General features: G+C 44.2%; 1 protein-coding gene across 1 annotated transcript in view; it reads right to left on the bottom strand.

Moving 5' to 3' along the window:
• DNAH9 (dynein axonemal heavy chain 9) overlaps positions 1-16,745 on the bottom strand; it is a 405,383-nt gene that overhangs the window by 159,750 nt on the left and 228,888 nt on the right. The window contains exons 51-52 of the mRNA XM_065563307.1: positions 13,574-13,693; positions 4,626-4,814 (exon numbers count right to left, since the gene is read on the bottom strand). Of these exons, the coding sequence (XP_065419379.1) occupies positions 4,626-4,814; positions 13,574-13,693 (309 nt within the window). The remainder of the gene's footprint in view (positions 1-4,625; positions 4,815-13,573; positions 13,694-16,745) is intronic.

Here is a 16,745-nt window from a genome sequence, read left to right as displayed (position 1 = left end):
AGGGAATGAACAGAACAGGTAATCAAGTGATTACCCTGTTGTGCATTCCCAGCTTCTGGTAAACAGAGGGTAGGGACACCATTAGTGCCTGGTAACTGGCTAACCTGAACTGTAGGTTAGATGATGAAACAATCTTTCTCCCAACAGATCCAAGGGATTGCCCTCTTTATCCATAGAAGTAGACCAGGGGTGTTGCTCTCTTTCAGAAGCAGCCTGGACCACAAGGGAGCACGATGAGAGAACAAAAATTCCGTTTCTTTGGCCAGCACATAACAACAATTCTGGGAGCACAGGTGGCAGGGGTGTGCCAAAAAGTCCTACCTGGCTCCACTATGGCTTCATTAATGGGGAGTGTTATTCTGTTGGATCTGGAGGAGTGGAGAATGTCTTGGAGTTCATTATGAGAGTCTAGACCTCTTCAAAAGGAATCTGTAGTTCTCCAGCAACTCTGCGAAGAAGATCCTGGAACTGTCTGAAGTCATTTGTGGAGATGGGGGGAGAGTGTTAGAAGGAGACATGGGGCGGGGGGGTGTCACTGCTTCATCTGGACATGAAGACGGCTGTTTTACTTGTGCTGGCAGAACTGCCAGATCTTGTGCATAATGCTCCTCTTCCTCTGTAGGATCCAGGGGCAGATCTGAGTGGCCCCTTAGAGGGGCGGCAAGGAGTGACTCCCTGGCAGATCAGCCCAAATCTGCAGGATCCCCACGGCATGAGGTACCTCCAGCTCTTAGTTAGATGAGGCAAAGATTGGTCCCAAATTGATGCAGGTCTTTTGGGTAGAGGAGGATATGTAGAATGGGGAAAAAGGTTCAGTGAGTGGCTCGGAATCTCCCGATGAAGAGAAGGCCAATTCCAGTTCCAGTGGCAATATTGTCGGTGCTGCTGGAGCAGAGTTGTATTCCGTATATGGGACGGGTGACAAACTCCTTCCAGTGGTCAACTCCCTCAATGATGTTATTTCCTCTTTGGAGACAGAAGGACGCCATGGAGGAGGGGATTCCAGATCTGGGAGAGCGAAAATGTCCTGTGGCACAGCAATGGATTCAGATCTCTACGATGTGAGAGGGAGTCTACTTGTCTGAGCTGCTGGAGCCAGAGGAGATTGTGTAACTGCTGAGGAAGATGATCACATGGCTAGACAAAGCTGATGATCAGTCTTCATCAGTGCTGTTTTGGAGATGCTGAGGACGACGGTATCAATGGATTGTAATCCCGTACCGATGTATCCCAGTGCTTATGGGCTTTCATTTCATGCCTTTGGGATGCAAGAACATAAGAACGGCCATACTGGGTCAGACCAAATGTCCATCTAGCCCAGTATCCTGTCTTCCAATAGTGGCCAATCCCAGGTGCCCCAGAGGGAATGAACAGAACAAGGAATCATGAAGTGATCCACCCCGTCACCCATTCCCAGCTTCTGGCAAACAAAGGCTAGGGACACCATCCTTGCCCATCCTAGCTAATAGCCATTGATATACCTATCCTACATGAATTTATCTAGACTTGGGACTCCTCATGGGCCAAGCTGATGGGCTTGCTCAGAGCTAAATCCAACTTTTGGAAGTGGGTTTAGAGGAAGACAGTCTCAGACTTATGAGAGTGCTTCCTGGATTCCTGACAAGACCCCGCCAGGGGTTCTGTGGGAATAGACACTGCCACACCAGAGTCAGACTTCGCACCAGAAGGAGCATCCTTGCTGAATCAGGTCGATGTACAGAGGGTACTCCCTAGCCTGGATATGTTTGAGGCCTCATGGCCTTCTCCACAAGTTGTCTCCAAAGGAGATCCAGTGGATATAGTGTATTTAGATTTTCAGAAAGCTTTGACAAGGTCCTTCACCAAAGGCTCTTAAGCAAAATAAGCAGTCATGGGATAAGGGGGAAGGTTCTCTCATGGATTGGTAACTGGTTAAAAGATGGGAAACAAAGGGTAGAAATAAATGGTCAGTTTTCAGAATGGAGAGAGGTAAATAGTGGTGTCCCCCAGGGATCTGTACTGGGCCAAGTTCTATTTAACATATTCATAAACCATCTGGAAAAAGAGGTAAACAATGAGGTGGCAAAATTTGCAGATGATACAAAACTACTCAAGATAGTTAAGTACCAGGCAGACTGCGAAGAGCTATAAAAGTATCTCACAAAACTGAGTGACTGGGCAACAAAATGGCAGATGAAATTTAATGTTGATAAATACAAAGTAATGCAGATTGGAAAACATAATTCTAACTATACATACACAATGATGAGGTCTAAATTAGCTGTTACCACTCAAGAAAGAGATCTTGGGAGTCATTGTGGATAGTTCTCTGAAATCATCCACTCACTGTGCAGCGGCAGTCAAAAAAGTGAACAGAATGTTGGGAATCATCAAGAAAGGGATATATAATAAGACAGAAAATATCATATTGCCTCTATATAAATCCATGGTATGCCCACACCTTGAATACTGTGTGCAGATGTGGTCGCCCCATTTCAAAAAAATATCTTGGAATTGGAAAAGGTTCAGAAAAGGGCAACAAAAATTATTAGAGGTATAGAACAGCTTCTGTATGAGGAGAGATTAATAAGACTGGGACTTTTCAGCTTCGAAAAGAGGCGACTAAGGGGGGATCTGATAGAGGTCTATAAAATCATGAGATGTATAGAGAAAGTAAATAAGGAAGTGTTATTTACTCCTTCTCATAATACAAGAACAAGGGGCCACCAAATGAAATTAATAGTTAGCAGGTTTAAAACAAACACAAAGTATTTTTTCACACAATGCACTGTCAACCTCTGGAATTCCTTGTCAGAGTGTGTTGTGAAGGCCAATACTATAACGGGGTTCAATAGATAGATTCATGGAAGATAGGTCTATCAATGGCTATTAGTCAGGATGGGTAGGAATGGTGTCCGTCGCCTCTGTTTGCCAGAAGTTGGGATTGGGTGACAGGGCATGGATCACGACGATAATCTGTCTGTTCATTCTCTTTGGGGCACCTGCCATTGGCCACTGTCAGAGGACAGGATACTGGGCTTGATGGACCTTTGATCTGACCCAGTATGGCCGTTCTTATGGTCTTATGACCAAGTTCCCAACCTTCCAGACTATGGCTGGAGAATAATTGGCAGATACTGCACCTCACCATGATGTGGGCTTGTCCAACGGAGTCCAGGCAGTACTGGTGGTTATTGCTGACCGAGAAGGATCACTGGCAGGAAGCGCAGAGTTTAAAACCCAGAGCCCTGGGCATAGTCCAGTACCCGAACGGGTATGTGGGGAGGGGAGGTGTCCCCACAAAGAGACTAAATCTAAACAATAAGAGATCTATAAAACACTAAACTGTAAAAAATGTACAAGCTGTTAAAACATTTACAAAGCTAAATGTAAATCTTATCTTGTAGGATGAAGCTGAAGCTAGTTCTGCCCCGGACCACGTGGTGGTGAGAAGGAACTGGAGAGATGGTTGGTCACCTACCCCACCCGCTATCCCCTCAGTTAGAGGTACGAGGATAGGCACGAGGAGAGTCAGTGAGCATGCGCAGACCAACAGACACTACTTTCAGATTTTCCATCCCCAGGCACCTGATGTGCCTGTGTAAACTCACAGTGGAAGAGGGACCATCTCTTGAAGAAGAAGGGACATATCATGATTTTTTGCCATCATCACTTGGCACCTGTTGCTTTCTCAAACTTCCAAGTATGGGGATCATTTCGCTCAGTTTTTGCTATATTAAAAAGCCTCTAAGCATTTCACATCTGCTTGTAATGTTCACTAAGTTACTGCTGCACAAAGGCTCAACCCTGCAAGTTGCTGAACACTCTGGTTCCGATTCAGCACAGCACGAGTGGCTCCACTGAAAACACTTTGTGACAAAGCCACCAATTATTTCTGACTTGCTCCTGCCTGCATCAGGTCACTGACAGGGTGACATGAGCAAAACACGCTGGGAAGCTAGTCCACCTGAACCATGAAGTGAAGGCAGGACTTCTGACACATCAGGACAGCCCCAAATCCAGACCAAACCAAAGGGCCCGTCCATATTTCCCGTGAGATACACATAGAAACGTGAAGCAAAGTATTCATGAAGCCAGCATCAACTCCATGCACAAAAATATGGAGCTCTCATGCCCACTTGCCAGCCTATAATAGGGCTAGATCTCTGGATCTGCTCCACCCTCATGGGGCCCAGTCTCTTGCTATGTTCCTCCCTCCAGTCTGTTTTCCCTTTGGGAGCATCTCTCTTACTCATGGCCAAAATTCTACAGGGCTAACACTGAGGCCACCTCCAGAGCAGCGTCAGTTCCCAGTGGATCAGTGCATTCTGCAGATGCGCTGCACCTCTGAAAGCCAGTCACTTTTATAACTAAATTGCTAGGAGGGGTAGCAACCCCATTGAGAATGAGCACAGATTACTGCCCCCGCCCAGAGCAAGGTGAGACCAGGGACCAGATGGTGAGCTCCAGAATCACCATCTGGTACTGGTGTGCATGTAGAGCAGTACATCTATGTGTTGCCGCTTACTCAGGCCTGTGGCAAACTCTCAATGGAAGCCACTGTTTGTCAGCGATTCCTTGGGTGTCAGACATTATGCTCCTGTAAGAGACAGGGACAATGGTTATCCTAAGTAGTCAGTGCTTACTTTTAGTTGGCGCAAGTATGGCCTCCAGACTCCATCCATCAGGTCTTGTCTGTATTTTTTTGTAAAGTAACCCAGGTAAGAGACGAAGGCTGTGATTAGTAAGACATCTCCACACAATGTGCTCTCCTGCTCTTTGAAGTCTTTCACAGCCTCTGCCCATCTCACGTTTTCAGAGGCAAGTCCCCCAACCTAAAATTCCAACATAAAATTAATCTTTAGACAGACTCCTTGAGCATTTTTTCGATGCACAAGTACTTTAACATGTCTTGTCACTCTTTGACTTCAAATAATATTTGATATGTTTTTAAAACCAAAGATGGAAAGATTTGTTAGGCATTTTGCCCATTCCTCCCCATCCACTGAAAGACCACCCCCTGCAGTACATCCCTAGACCATTTGCCAATCTAGCTGTACATGACCCAAGAAAAGGATCTGCCACTTTGTTGGCAAGAATATTCCTCTCTCTATAAGGAAGTTTTACCGAGTACACTGCCAAAAATGTTAATTTCCACAGTTTCATCCATTCACTCCTAGTTACACCCCCTTGGACCACTCTCAGTAATTCCTCTCGCTCCTTGAGATTTAGATCCTTCAGTTATTTCAGACAGTTATCATTACCCAAATTCATGCCTCATTTGGCCAAGATATACTCAATCTTCATAAACCACTTGGTCTCCGTCTTGCTCTTTGCGAAGGCCTCAGTCCTGCAAACACTTAACTTTAAACCCATCACTAGTCCACTAAAGCAAAACTCTGCACATGTCGCTGGTGTTAGATTGCTGAGGAATGTACATGCACTTGAGCTGTGATCTTATCAGTCACGCAGAAAGGGACTAGCATGAGCAGGATGTCTCCATCAGTCAGCAGTGTTGCCAACTCCTGTGGCTTTATTACAAGACTCATGAAATTTGGTGCTTTACTTAAAGCTTCAGCTCCTTGTATGATTACAAGAGACTCTCAGCTTCCATTTTTTTTAAAGGTTTTCACCCTCCCGGTCATGGAGAAAAGCTTTAAAACCTGAACTGAATGCACCCTCCAGATTCAGGAAGCAAAAGGTACAGAAAAAGAGCCAAAATGTATTACTTGTAAAAAAATCCTCATGATTTTAAGCCAAGCTTGTGATTTCTGAATGCCTAGAGTTGGCAATACTGGAGGCTGCAGCCCCAAATCACATTCCCTTTCCCTGCTGCAATGATGCTCTGAAAACTTATATCTAAATCCCAGGTCACCCTCAGCAATGGTGCTTTGTGTTGCTTTCGCCCATTGAATGGCCTGCGTATGTTTGTGATGATTTTCCCCTACATATATTCCCTTTCACTTTTCTTGACTGAATCTGTTTTCTGTCCATTTTTCAAAAGCCTCCAAGGCCCTTTGTGTGATTTTTCTCCCTTACTTGGTATTTGCAAAGTCTCCCCAACTAAGGAGCTCGTGAAAATGTCATTCATATGCTGCTTTCGCAGTCTTTAGGTCACTAATAAGGCGTTAAATAAAACCAGACCTAACATGGATCCTTATCATGCCCCTGGCAGACATCTTTCCAACTAAGCACACTACAGTTCTTGGTCCTTCAGCCAACTGGAGATCCATGGGACAGTACTTCTATCCAAGCCAATTTGAATTAGCACTGGTGAAACTGGTGCCAGCACTGTCTGTCCTTGTCGGCACCCTCAGATAAACTGTGCTCAGCACCACTTCAGCTGCAACTGTTGTTAAGAGTCACTGTCTGCACCAGCTCCATTCTGTAATGCAGCCAAGGCTAATGGGACTCTAACTGAGCTTTAAGGATCCAAACTCATACAGGCTAAGGGGGCTGGGAGAAGGCGTAATGTACAACAGCTAAGATTCCTTTGGCCTAGCCCCTGAGTTCAGCCTTCCAACTTCCATCATCATGGGAAGGCCCTTTCCTATTGTCATTTGCACTGACCCTGCTGTCAGCCCTTCCTCGGGTCCCAAATTACCCTGGATTCTGTCCATCTCCTTTTGCTCCTGCCACTGGTTCCCACATGCTCAACAACAAGTGGAGAATCCTGGTTGTTGTCCTTTGCCCCTTGGGTCACACCCTTCTGGCACCAGGAGGCAGCAGCAAGCCAGTCATTGTTTCATATCTGAATCACAGCTGGCCAAGGCCACGGCATCTCCACAGCAAGAGGCCAACCAGGATCACGGGCTTCTTTATCTACACTGGTGGCTCCCAGTGCCCTTGGATCACTCAACTCCCTTGTTCTCATCTTCCTACAGCTCCTCAAAGACTGAAAACTGCAGGGTGGTTTGAATGGCTTGATGTGAAGACAGCTGCTGCAGCCTGCAGTTGCTCAGAGGGATTTCATGCATGGAGCTGAATGGTGCACCCCAGAGTGCTGCTTTCCAATGGATTTCCCCAAGTCTTCGTTGTGACCAAGAGCCCTTTAAGGTCTGAGTTCTGATCATGGTAACACGTCATGAAACATATGACTCTATGTGACAGATCACCTCCTCGTGGTGCCACCCATACCTCTGCAATGTGGTTGCAAGGGGATCTCCACTGGAACTGCGTCTCACATTGGTCTGAAGCTGCCTGACTTTGCTGACCTTCTGGGCAAGCTGCAAGGCCTCTCTGTCTGTTCTGGCTTTTCCAGAGAGCTGTGAAGAGTGGGAAGGGCTCTCAGGAATGGTTGGGGGCATTATTAACTCCGTATCTGATGTTATGTGAATTCTGAGCATTACCGAGGTATCTGTTTTCAAATCTTTCCTTACTGCACCAAGAGACATTGCAGCAGCACACTGTGTACAGCAAAAGGAACAGTTTTGTTCCTTGCCTCATCCTCCCATCCATTCTAGGGTGCACATTCTGTGGGGCAGGCGATATGTCTGTATATATACCCTGAGGTAATCTAAATAACAATATTAATGGATAATCCTCTTTCTCCCTATCAAAGCACAGGGGCAGTATATGCTTCTCTAAATACTCTTATCTCTTAGCAAAATATGTGACTGTCAGGCTGGAAAATGTGCCCAGCGCCAAGAGATGGAAGACTCTGTCCCCTGGCCAGACATCAGCATGGAAGATGCTGCCCTTCTCAGTGGAGTCCGGGGATGTCACCCAGCACACTCCACCTTCCTGGCTGCTTGAGAGGGAGTGCTGGATTCCTGGGGCCTCACATTTTTGTAGAGCTCCAGCTGGCAGGTGTCTGACAATTGAGACGGCTCCCCAATAGTTTCTCTCTCCTCCTCTCACTCCCTAGGATGTAGGGCTTGCTGGAGCCTGGGGCATAACTAATGGTGTGAACCAAAGCAGGCCTGGCCTTGGCATAACAACAACACACTAGGTATTGGCTAACCAAGTAAGCACATTCCTGACCAGAGAGGATGTGCAAGAACACCCAGAGTTCTCAAGTAACTACATAAACACATTCTTAAGAGATGGTACTGGGACACACCGACCCCTTCTAAGATAAGGATGGCATGGCAGGATAATGGCTAAGGATGTTTTGTTCGAACTAGCAGTTACAAGAAGAAGGATGGTAACTAGCAATGTCTGGAGAGTAACACGTAACTTGCTTATATCAGTGCATAAAGGAAGTCATAGGAGGGCAATCTTTATCCAGCCAAGGAGGCAGTGTTTTGGTGAAGCCAAAAGGGCACGCAGGTCACAGGGAAGAGAGTAGTGGGAGCTAACTTTCTTTTAAAGGGATGGGAGACCACAATCTAGTGGCTTCACAGGGGGGTTAAATGTCCTGTTTCCAGCCCTTCCTGAGGACATGGCTTTGACAGGCTCTGGCGGGGCTGGAGCTGGAGCTCACCTCTTTCAGCCAGAAGGATGGACAGGCATGGTCCGGAGGAATTCTTAGGGATTCTGGAAAGGACAGAAGAGCCTTATGGCCAGGAAAGTTAAGTCCTCTGGGTTTCTAGGCTGACAGTCCAGATTTACATCCCCTTCTCACTTTCATTGCGTGTTGTTATTTTATAGACAAGGCAAAGCAAGTTTCCAAGTGGGACTGCATTTCTCTTGGCAAACATGGGAGGCTAGGACAACCTGTGTTCCTCAACACAACAACGTGCTGTACTGGGGCAAGGACCATTTTCATCTCAATTGTATTAGTCCAATGCCATGTAAATCCCAACAATGACTGGCAGGACAAAAATTCCTGGTTAGAAATATAATGCCTGCAGTCAAAAAATGTCCTGCAAAAAATGTCCACTAAACAAAGCCCTGAACTCTACCAGCTCTCTCTTAATTACATGACCATTCTACATGCTAATTCACTGTTCCTGCTCTCTTCTTACATGTTTTAATTGGCTTCACTATGATTAACTTCGACAAGCACCTTGCATAAACTTTTTTCTCTTTGTAAATAAAATACTGAAATGGATTTAGAAATTACTAGTGACACCCACTGGTGAAAAGATGGAACTGTACAACATTTATACTAGTTTGCATAATGCCAAAGAAGAGTATGATGGGGAAAGTGTCTAGTACCTTCTATTCACTGTTTGTTTTAATTATTTCACTTACTTGGTGTGCATGAACTCTGAGAGCGAATTTTTCTAGTATGGGATAGGTATGGTTCTCTGATGTTTTAAATGAATTGTTACCAGTGCTACTACTCAGTCCCACCCTTGGAGCTATGATCAGCAGGAGCGAGAGCACTGGACCAGAAAGGGTTGCTGCCTATACAGAATCCGAGGTAATGCCAAGTGTCTGACCAGAGACTCCAGAGCCAATCCTGTCAGCTGAAGGAGAAATTAAAGATGCCAAAGTCTCCATGTGGCGCTGGAATGTAGGATGTCCCTATGGCAGGAGATCTCATGTCTTTTTGGAAATATTCCTTTGTCTCCAATATTTCCTAATAAAAATAGTGAGACTAGAATTGCCCTTTCCCAGTACTGCTGATGCACCTCTTTTCTGCTCCCAGTTTGACAAGGAAGGCACCATTTCTATGCCCTCTTTACAACACAACATAACAGCCAAAGTAACTCATTCACAGACATGAGATTTTCACAGAGATGTATGAATCTAATGATTAACTATTTTAAGCGTAGTAAAATCCCAAGCCAAAACCTTCATTTACAAACAATTACAGTTGATGAGAGAGAGCAATATTATTATCTTTCATATCACTTAAAAAAATCCTATGCAACAAACACATTACTATCAAGTATTGAGGAGATGCACACTTTATAACAACCACCTTACCTCTGACCCAAGGATAGGGTTATTTCTTAATTGCTTTTTAAAAATGTATTATTTGTGTTTCCTTGATTTCAGAAGCAAAATGTTTCTTTTCAAGTCATTTTGCTAAACTGAAAATATTACTAGTTAACATATTCAACAAGAGAGATAATTTTGTTAAAGCATTTATAATTGTTGGTTCTTGAGACTAATTCTGGGCAGTTTAACAGGAAAGGTGTATAACATTATTCCTGATTACAGTTATGTCTGATTGTAGACTTGCACTTCAAGCTGATCACTATATGCAATTGATTGCACGCATAGGAGGCCAGATTCTGTTCTCAGTCACATTGGTAGAAATCAGGATTACTCAGCTGAAGGCAATGTACAACACGTGTAAGTAAGGGCAAAGATGGAGCCAGGATTTTTAGGTTTCTTTGCTGGAAGGTTTTTTTGTTGTGTTTACATTTTGAGTTTATTGAGGAAAGAACTGTACATAGTTTTGGATTCGAGTGAAGCTTGGGGTGAAGGGCTGTGCAATTCTTTATACTTGAAAGGAATAACATGTTAGTTTTGTATGTGGGCGGAATAATTGTATCACTCCTGCCTTCAAAAACTGAATCTTGCATGAGCCCCCGTCACAATCTGCCGACATTTCAAACGCTACAGTGTAACATGACTTCAGTGGGGAGACTGAGGGTGTCACAGCTTTGGTCGAGCTCTTAGCCGCTCACTAGACTGCTGTGAGGGAACCCAGCCGCTTTACGTCTCTGGGGCCTGAACACAGCCAAACCACTATCCTACATTGGGTCCCTAGGCACCTTTCTGAGGTACAGACTCTCTGGCAAGCACCACTCCTCAGAACTGGAACCCACTGTCCAGCCACTTCACCTCTGGACTCAGTGCTGGCTCTTCAGACACCCCCGCAGCTTCAATATCCCCTCGCAGAACTCCACCCCGAGATGTGAGCCTTCACAGTTACCTCTTCCAGGGGCCACACGTAGGTGTAAATGCTTAACACGTCCAGGCTTTGCACAGACAGCCAACAGATTCTTGCTCTTCAAAGCACAAGACACACTCAAAGAGCACAGAGCATTTAGAAAACAGCAAACATCCTAACTGCAGTGCCCCTCACTAGCTCCTGGTTCCCCAAGGAGTCTTTGGGGACCATCTGTGTTTCAGGCAGGTAGGCAGGGTTCCCTCATCAGACTCCTACATGCTGGGCTGCTTCTCCTTCCTCTTGAGCTAGAGAAAAAGGGCATGCAGAAGAGCAGCTCCTCCTTTTTATATCTTCCAGCCAGCCCCCTTTGTCAGGGGACATCCCACTCAGCCTCCTCAGGTGATCACAGACTCCTACTGGTTCACTTTGTTGCCAAGGTGATCCCTCCCTTGACAAACCAGTTCTCCTTTTGTCTAGGTGCATCCTTTGTGAACAGGGGAGCAGCAAGGTTTAACAGCTCTGTTGTTAGGCCTCTGCCACTACCCCTGTTGGAATTTCAGTCCAACATGGAGGTGAAAGAACAACAGAAAAGAAAAAAAGCCTGCACCTTCCAAATGGAGTTTGCAGCTTGGTAAAGATACATCGAGAGCCCATAACTGCATGCAGAATTCACAGCTTGTACAACTAGACCTCCCAATCCTCACAGAGGGACACAAAGAAACAGTCACGTTGCAAAAGCTCCCAGAGGAGCTGTGTTAAAGTCTTTTCATTTCAAAACATACTTACTGGATTTAAACAAAATGTTCAGAAAACGTTCTAGCTGCCAGTGAGATTTAACCCTAGAACTCTGGAAGTGAGAGATGTTCTCTTTCTTCAGGTACAAAGGAATCGGCATCAGCCTGAGAATGGGACTGTCTGTTTCAGGTGCTCATCTGCCCCCCCGGCCCTTGCCACAGTATCCAAGCATCTCATAGTCTTCAATGCAGTTACCCTCACAACACCCCCAGGAGAGGAGGAAATGCTGTTATTCCCATTGGACAAATATGGCACAGAGATATGCAGGCGCCTAAGCATTTTCCAAAGAACCTCGGTACTTAAATCCAATTGATTTCAATGGGAGTTAGGCAACCAGGAGCTTTTGAAAACCCTACTCAGTGCCTATCTACATCTGTAGGTGCCTAAAGACCTTTACAACCTGGGTTTAAATGGCTCACACAGGCAGGTATATGGTGGAGCAGGGAACTGAATGCAAGTCTTCTGCATCTCAGGCTAGCCCCCTAAACCGTCTCCTTTCTGCTGCTGCGAAATGAAGCCTGGAGCGAACACCACCTCTGAGGCACAGCCAGGACTGGGGTCCCACGCTCTAGCAGCACCAGCCTCCAGCCATTTGAACTACAGAATGATCTGTTTCAGCTCTCCCCTACAGAAACATCTGCATGTCCTTTTCAGCAGCAACCAGCCACACCTATAGAGCTCAATCCCAATGATGTCCGCAGGAGTCTTTCCAGTGCCTTCCAAGGGCTTTGGATCAGGTCCATAGTGCCCAGTCCTGCTTCCACTGAAGTCAATAGCAACAAAATTTATATTGACTTCCAGGGGAACAGGAACAGGCCCCAAAATCACCACATCCAAAATCATTAACAGCTTTGCTGAATTACAATGTATTTTCTTCAAATACCCCATACCTGAGTGAAAAGGAGATTTAACTATATGAAGCAGTAGTGACCAGCTGCTTTTCAGCAAGGGTGAACAAAGAGGCATGAGACAAAAGTCAACGTTTCAAATCAGGATAATTTTTAAACGATTTGTAACTCAAAAACAGTTGAATGACTTTTCTTCCAACGTTGAACCCACATTCCCCTTGGCCTTCAGAGTCAATCTGGCAATTTTCAGCACAAACGAGCTTTCTAACCCAAAGTTATAGGGCCTAAAAATAAAGCTTAATAATAGCGGCTGTTGCACTGTTAGGACTAGATTGTCACTGTGTAGTGCAACCTGCATAAGGGATAGCGTGTAGCTGGTTCCCCCTTGCTCCAGAAGGGGGGGAGAAGGGAAGTGATTTGTGCCATCCCTTTACCAGCCCGTTTAGTTCCCTCTCCCCCCTGCTAAACCCGGTCCTTGTGAGTGAGTACTCCATATGGTCCTGTGCTTAGGGCAGTGATTTAGGAAGCCAGGGTTCAAGTTTCTACTTTGCCACATACTTCCTGTGTGATCCTGGGCAGGCCACTTAGTCTTTCTTTCCCTCAGTTCCCCATCTGTGCAATGGGGATAACAGCACTGCCCTGCCTCCCAGGGATACTGTGAGGATAAATGAAACCTATACTGCAGGTGCTCAGACATGACTGTAGCAGGGGGCCACATAAGCACCTTTATGCGTTACCACTTTCTTCCTCTTATTACTCTTTATTAATCATTTTTATTAATTTTTAAAACTGGAAAAAATATAAAAATGTTCATGTGCTTTTCAGTATATCATTACATGGAAAAGCAAATACAGCTCTTGTCTTATTAGCGTCTTGTCTTTAGTCCTGCAGTTCTGATCTATCACTAACTGCTCAGAACATTAAATAACAGAGATAAGAGGCTGTGCTTCTATCATTGTATATGTTCAGTGTATTGGAAATGTAAATGTGCCTCGAACATACCCAGATGTATACAGGGAGTTATGGGAATGGCCACATCATTAGTATTTGAAGCACTGTAAAATTGTTTTCATGACTAAAGTTTGCAGCTATGCAGGAAATATCATGCATTCTGAAATGTTAGAAGATCCAATGTACTGTGTTCTCAAGGCATACATCTCTATAGCACCTGACAACTTCCATTCCTATGATTAAAGTTCAAGCTGTTGATACTCACCAGTCGATTTGCAAGTGAGATGGTGCATGCCGTAGCTTCAGCTTCTTGCTGACATTTCAGTTTGTCTGAAGTAGCCCTCTCAAATTTGGCTGTGAGTTTTGCTAGGTTTTCATTAAGGTGCTGTTAATGAAAAAATCAGAACATCTTCAGCAAAACCCTTTTCATCATAAAAGACTCCTACAAAAATTGCTGTCACTGCGTGTGTCTCTGCAGTGGTGACCCCCTAGCTAGCCTCTCTCACTGTTATTCTGAATGGCCAGTGCAATGAGAGAAGGCAGGATTCCTGCACAGAGCACTCATGTCTGGGTCTCAGCCTGCAAGACTGTGAGCACAGCCTGCAACGTGCTGACCACTTGTAGGAGACCCTCAGCACCAGCAGGATACATGACTTAGGCTCTAATTAGGGTTGCCAACCCTCCAGGATTGGCCTGGAGTCTCCCGAAATCGGCATCAATCTCCCAATGACTATTGAAAACAATCTGGGAGATTTTAATAGGATATTTTAAGAAAATGACATTATGTCATGTTGTAAAAATACCATCCCCAAATAGCTTCAGTCAGAGTTGGCAACCCTAGATCCAACCCGATGTCCACTGAACTCAAGTTGGGGTCCTTCCATTGATTTCCAGGGGCATTAGATCAGGCCCTTGCAAAACAGCATGAGAGGGCATGGGAGGAGCAGCATGCTAGGGAACTCTGTTTACATGATAGGCCACATAATTTGCAAAGGACAATGGACAAACAGTGCAAAGGCTGTTTATCTTGGGCACTGCTCTGACATGATTTTGGACTAAGGGAGGGGATCACAGGCTGACTAAAGATGGTGGCCGGGTTCCAGAGCTCTGGCCAATTAGCAATTAGTGCAGCTCAGGAGGAAGAAGCGCAAAAGTGACTTTTAGCAACCTTTGCATTTTTCAGATGTGTGCATCCTAGTGCTGGCCTGCTCCTGAAGGCTGCTCTAAGTTATGCTTGTTGTTCACAGCCCCAGGGGACCATTCTAAATGCTGGATGTCAGTCGGACATAAGGGAGTATAAATCATCTGGACTAGATGACTTTCTGAGGTCTCTTCCAACTCTAATCTTCTATGATTCTGTGATCTGGCAGCCAGGAGTGAGAGTGACCAAGGAGCTGCTACAATTACCCTTCTCCTACCAAGGGAGGTCCTTCCTGTGAGTGCCTGAGGACTTTCCATTCCAGAGTAGGGTGCCAACCCTCCCCGCGGTACTGGAGAATGGGGCCAATACACACTCAGGTCCAGCTGGGCTGTTTCTACACTTGGGCCACATCCAAGGAGAGCCAACATTTTGGAAATAGAACAGAGGGAACCAAAGCCTGAAGGGCCTCATTGCAGCCATGCTGCTAGCTGAGGAGGACTCATCCCATGGACAGATTTGGTCACATTTTGCTCTAAGACAAACTCTAACTGTTCCCAAAGTTCTTGAAACATTTCACTTCTGAGATAAGAGAACCAGAGTTAATAATTGATTTTATCTGCAGCAGCACAAACATCTTAAGGCTAAATGCCTTTAAATCATTTTAACACTGTTTGAACAATGCACTAGAAATAAACATGGAATAGGGATTATTGTAGTGGCCTCTGTAACTATGCTCTCAGTTGCCAGTGCCCAATATAAAATACAGTCTCTTTCAAACTTGGCATTAAGTCATATAACTAAAATATTGTTAGAGTATATATATATAAGATTTTCATATTTATGTGTGTATATCTCTGTATAAATACACACACATATATGCTACACTATTAAATGTTTTATAATCACACATATATATATATATACACACACACACACATACATATACGTGTGTGTGTGTGTATATGTGTGAATATGCATCATTTTTTTTCCAGAACTTCTGAGCACTGCAGCACATGGGAGATACATGTGCTCTGCACTTTTGAAAATCAAGTCACTTTCATTTACGACCAAAATATGGATTTAAGTACCATACCACTAGGCAGCTACACTTGAAAATGTTAGCCCTGTGTTACAGTTTTGAGGCCAGATTCTCAGCAGGCATAATTCTACTTAAATCTATAGAGCTACGCCAATTTATGCCAGTTGAAAGTCTAGTAAAATATCAACATTCACATATCAACACGATTGTATATGTATATACTACTATACTACACATTTAATAGCACAGCACTGTACATATGCAAATAAAAAGTAATTAAAAAAGTTAAAGTTGAAAGCATGTTTCAATGGAGTATTACTAATACCCCAACACAGCTGCACTTTCTCTGCAAAAATCTTATATCTTTAAAAAAACTCAGACATGAAAAAGTGTAATTAAAATAACAGTGAAGGGATCCAAACAGTTCTCCAGTGCCATATAATCCTTCATCACTTAGTAGTACCTATTCAGTCTTAAGGGTGCTCCTTGTTTTGAGCTGCAGGCAGTGGAATTATTGGAGATGGCTCTAGATTGTATATACTTTGAACTGAATGGGTAGCAAGGATTTCAAAAGTACTAATCCCCTGGATGCATTAAGTAATGTTAGAGTATTATGTTTTCTAACAGTGTGATGTTTTGATGAAACAAAAATATTTTTATTAATTAAACTAGAATTATTTTTCTGGTTGGTGTTATGAGGTGTCTCCATTACAAGGGACTGTGGGTTGGTACACCTTGCAAGTTTGTATTTTTATCTCAATTAACTATTGGATGTAGCAACTAGCGCACACAGCTTTATTGTAATGAATTATGGTGTAGTATTATAGCATATTGAAGATACATCTTTTGAACAAGAAACAGGATTCCATAATTGCCCAGGAATATGTTCTTTTGAAATTTGCAGATTTGTGTTGTATGGTGTAGGCTGGATGGCGTGATAATGAGTGATGCAGGGTTATAGCAGTCAGGGAACTGGCTGTATACTTTACCTTCTAGGCCCACTTCCAGACTTTTCAATTATAACGAATTTTAAAGTGTATGGAATTTTTGGAATGGAAGGATAATTCTGAGGAAGAAGTGGGGTGGGAGCTGCTCTCTATTGAAACATATTTTTAACCATCTCTCTTAACAAATTTTTTTGCTCAGAGATTTTCCTGGATTTTTAATGAGTGTCAAAAGTTTAAATGGAGGTGCAGTATAAGATATGCCAGTTAGAAGCCCTGCTTTGACAGTTCTTTTGAGTCTTACTAAAGTGGA

The sequence above is a fragment of the Chrysemys picta genome, chromosome 12 (assembly GCF_011386835.1).
Source record: "Chrysemys picta bellii isolate R12L10 chromosome 12, ASM1138683v2, whole genome shotgun sequence".
Lineage (NCBI taxonomy): Eukaryota > Metazoa > Chordata > Testudines > Emydidae > Chrysemys > Chrysemys picta.
Note: the sequence above shows the minus strand (reverse complement) of the source record. Positions and strands in the feature narration are given on the sequence as shown.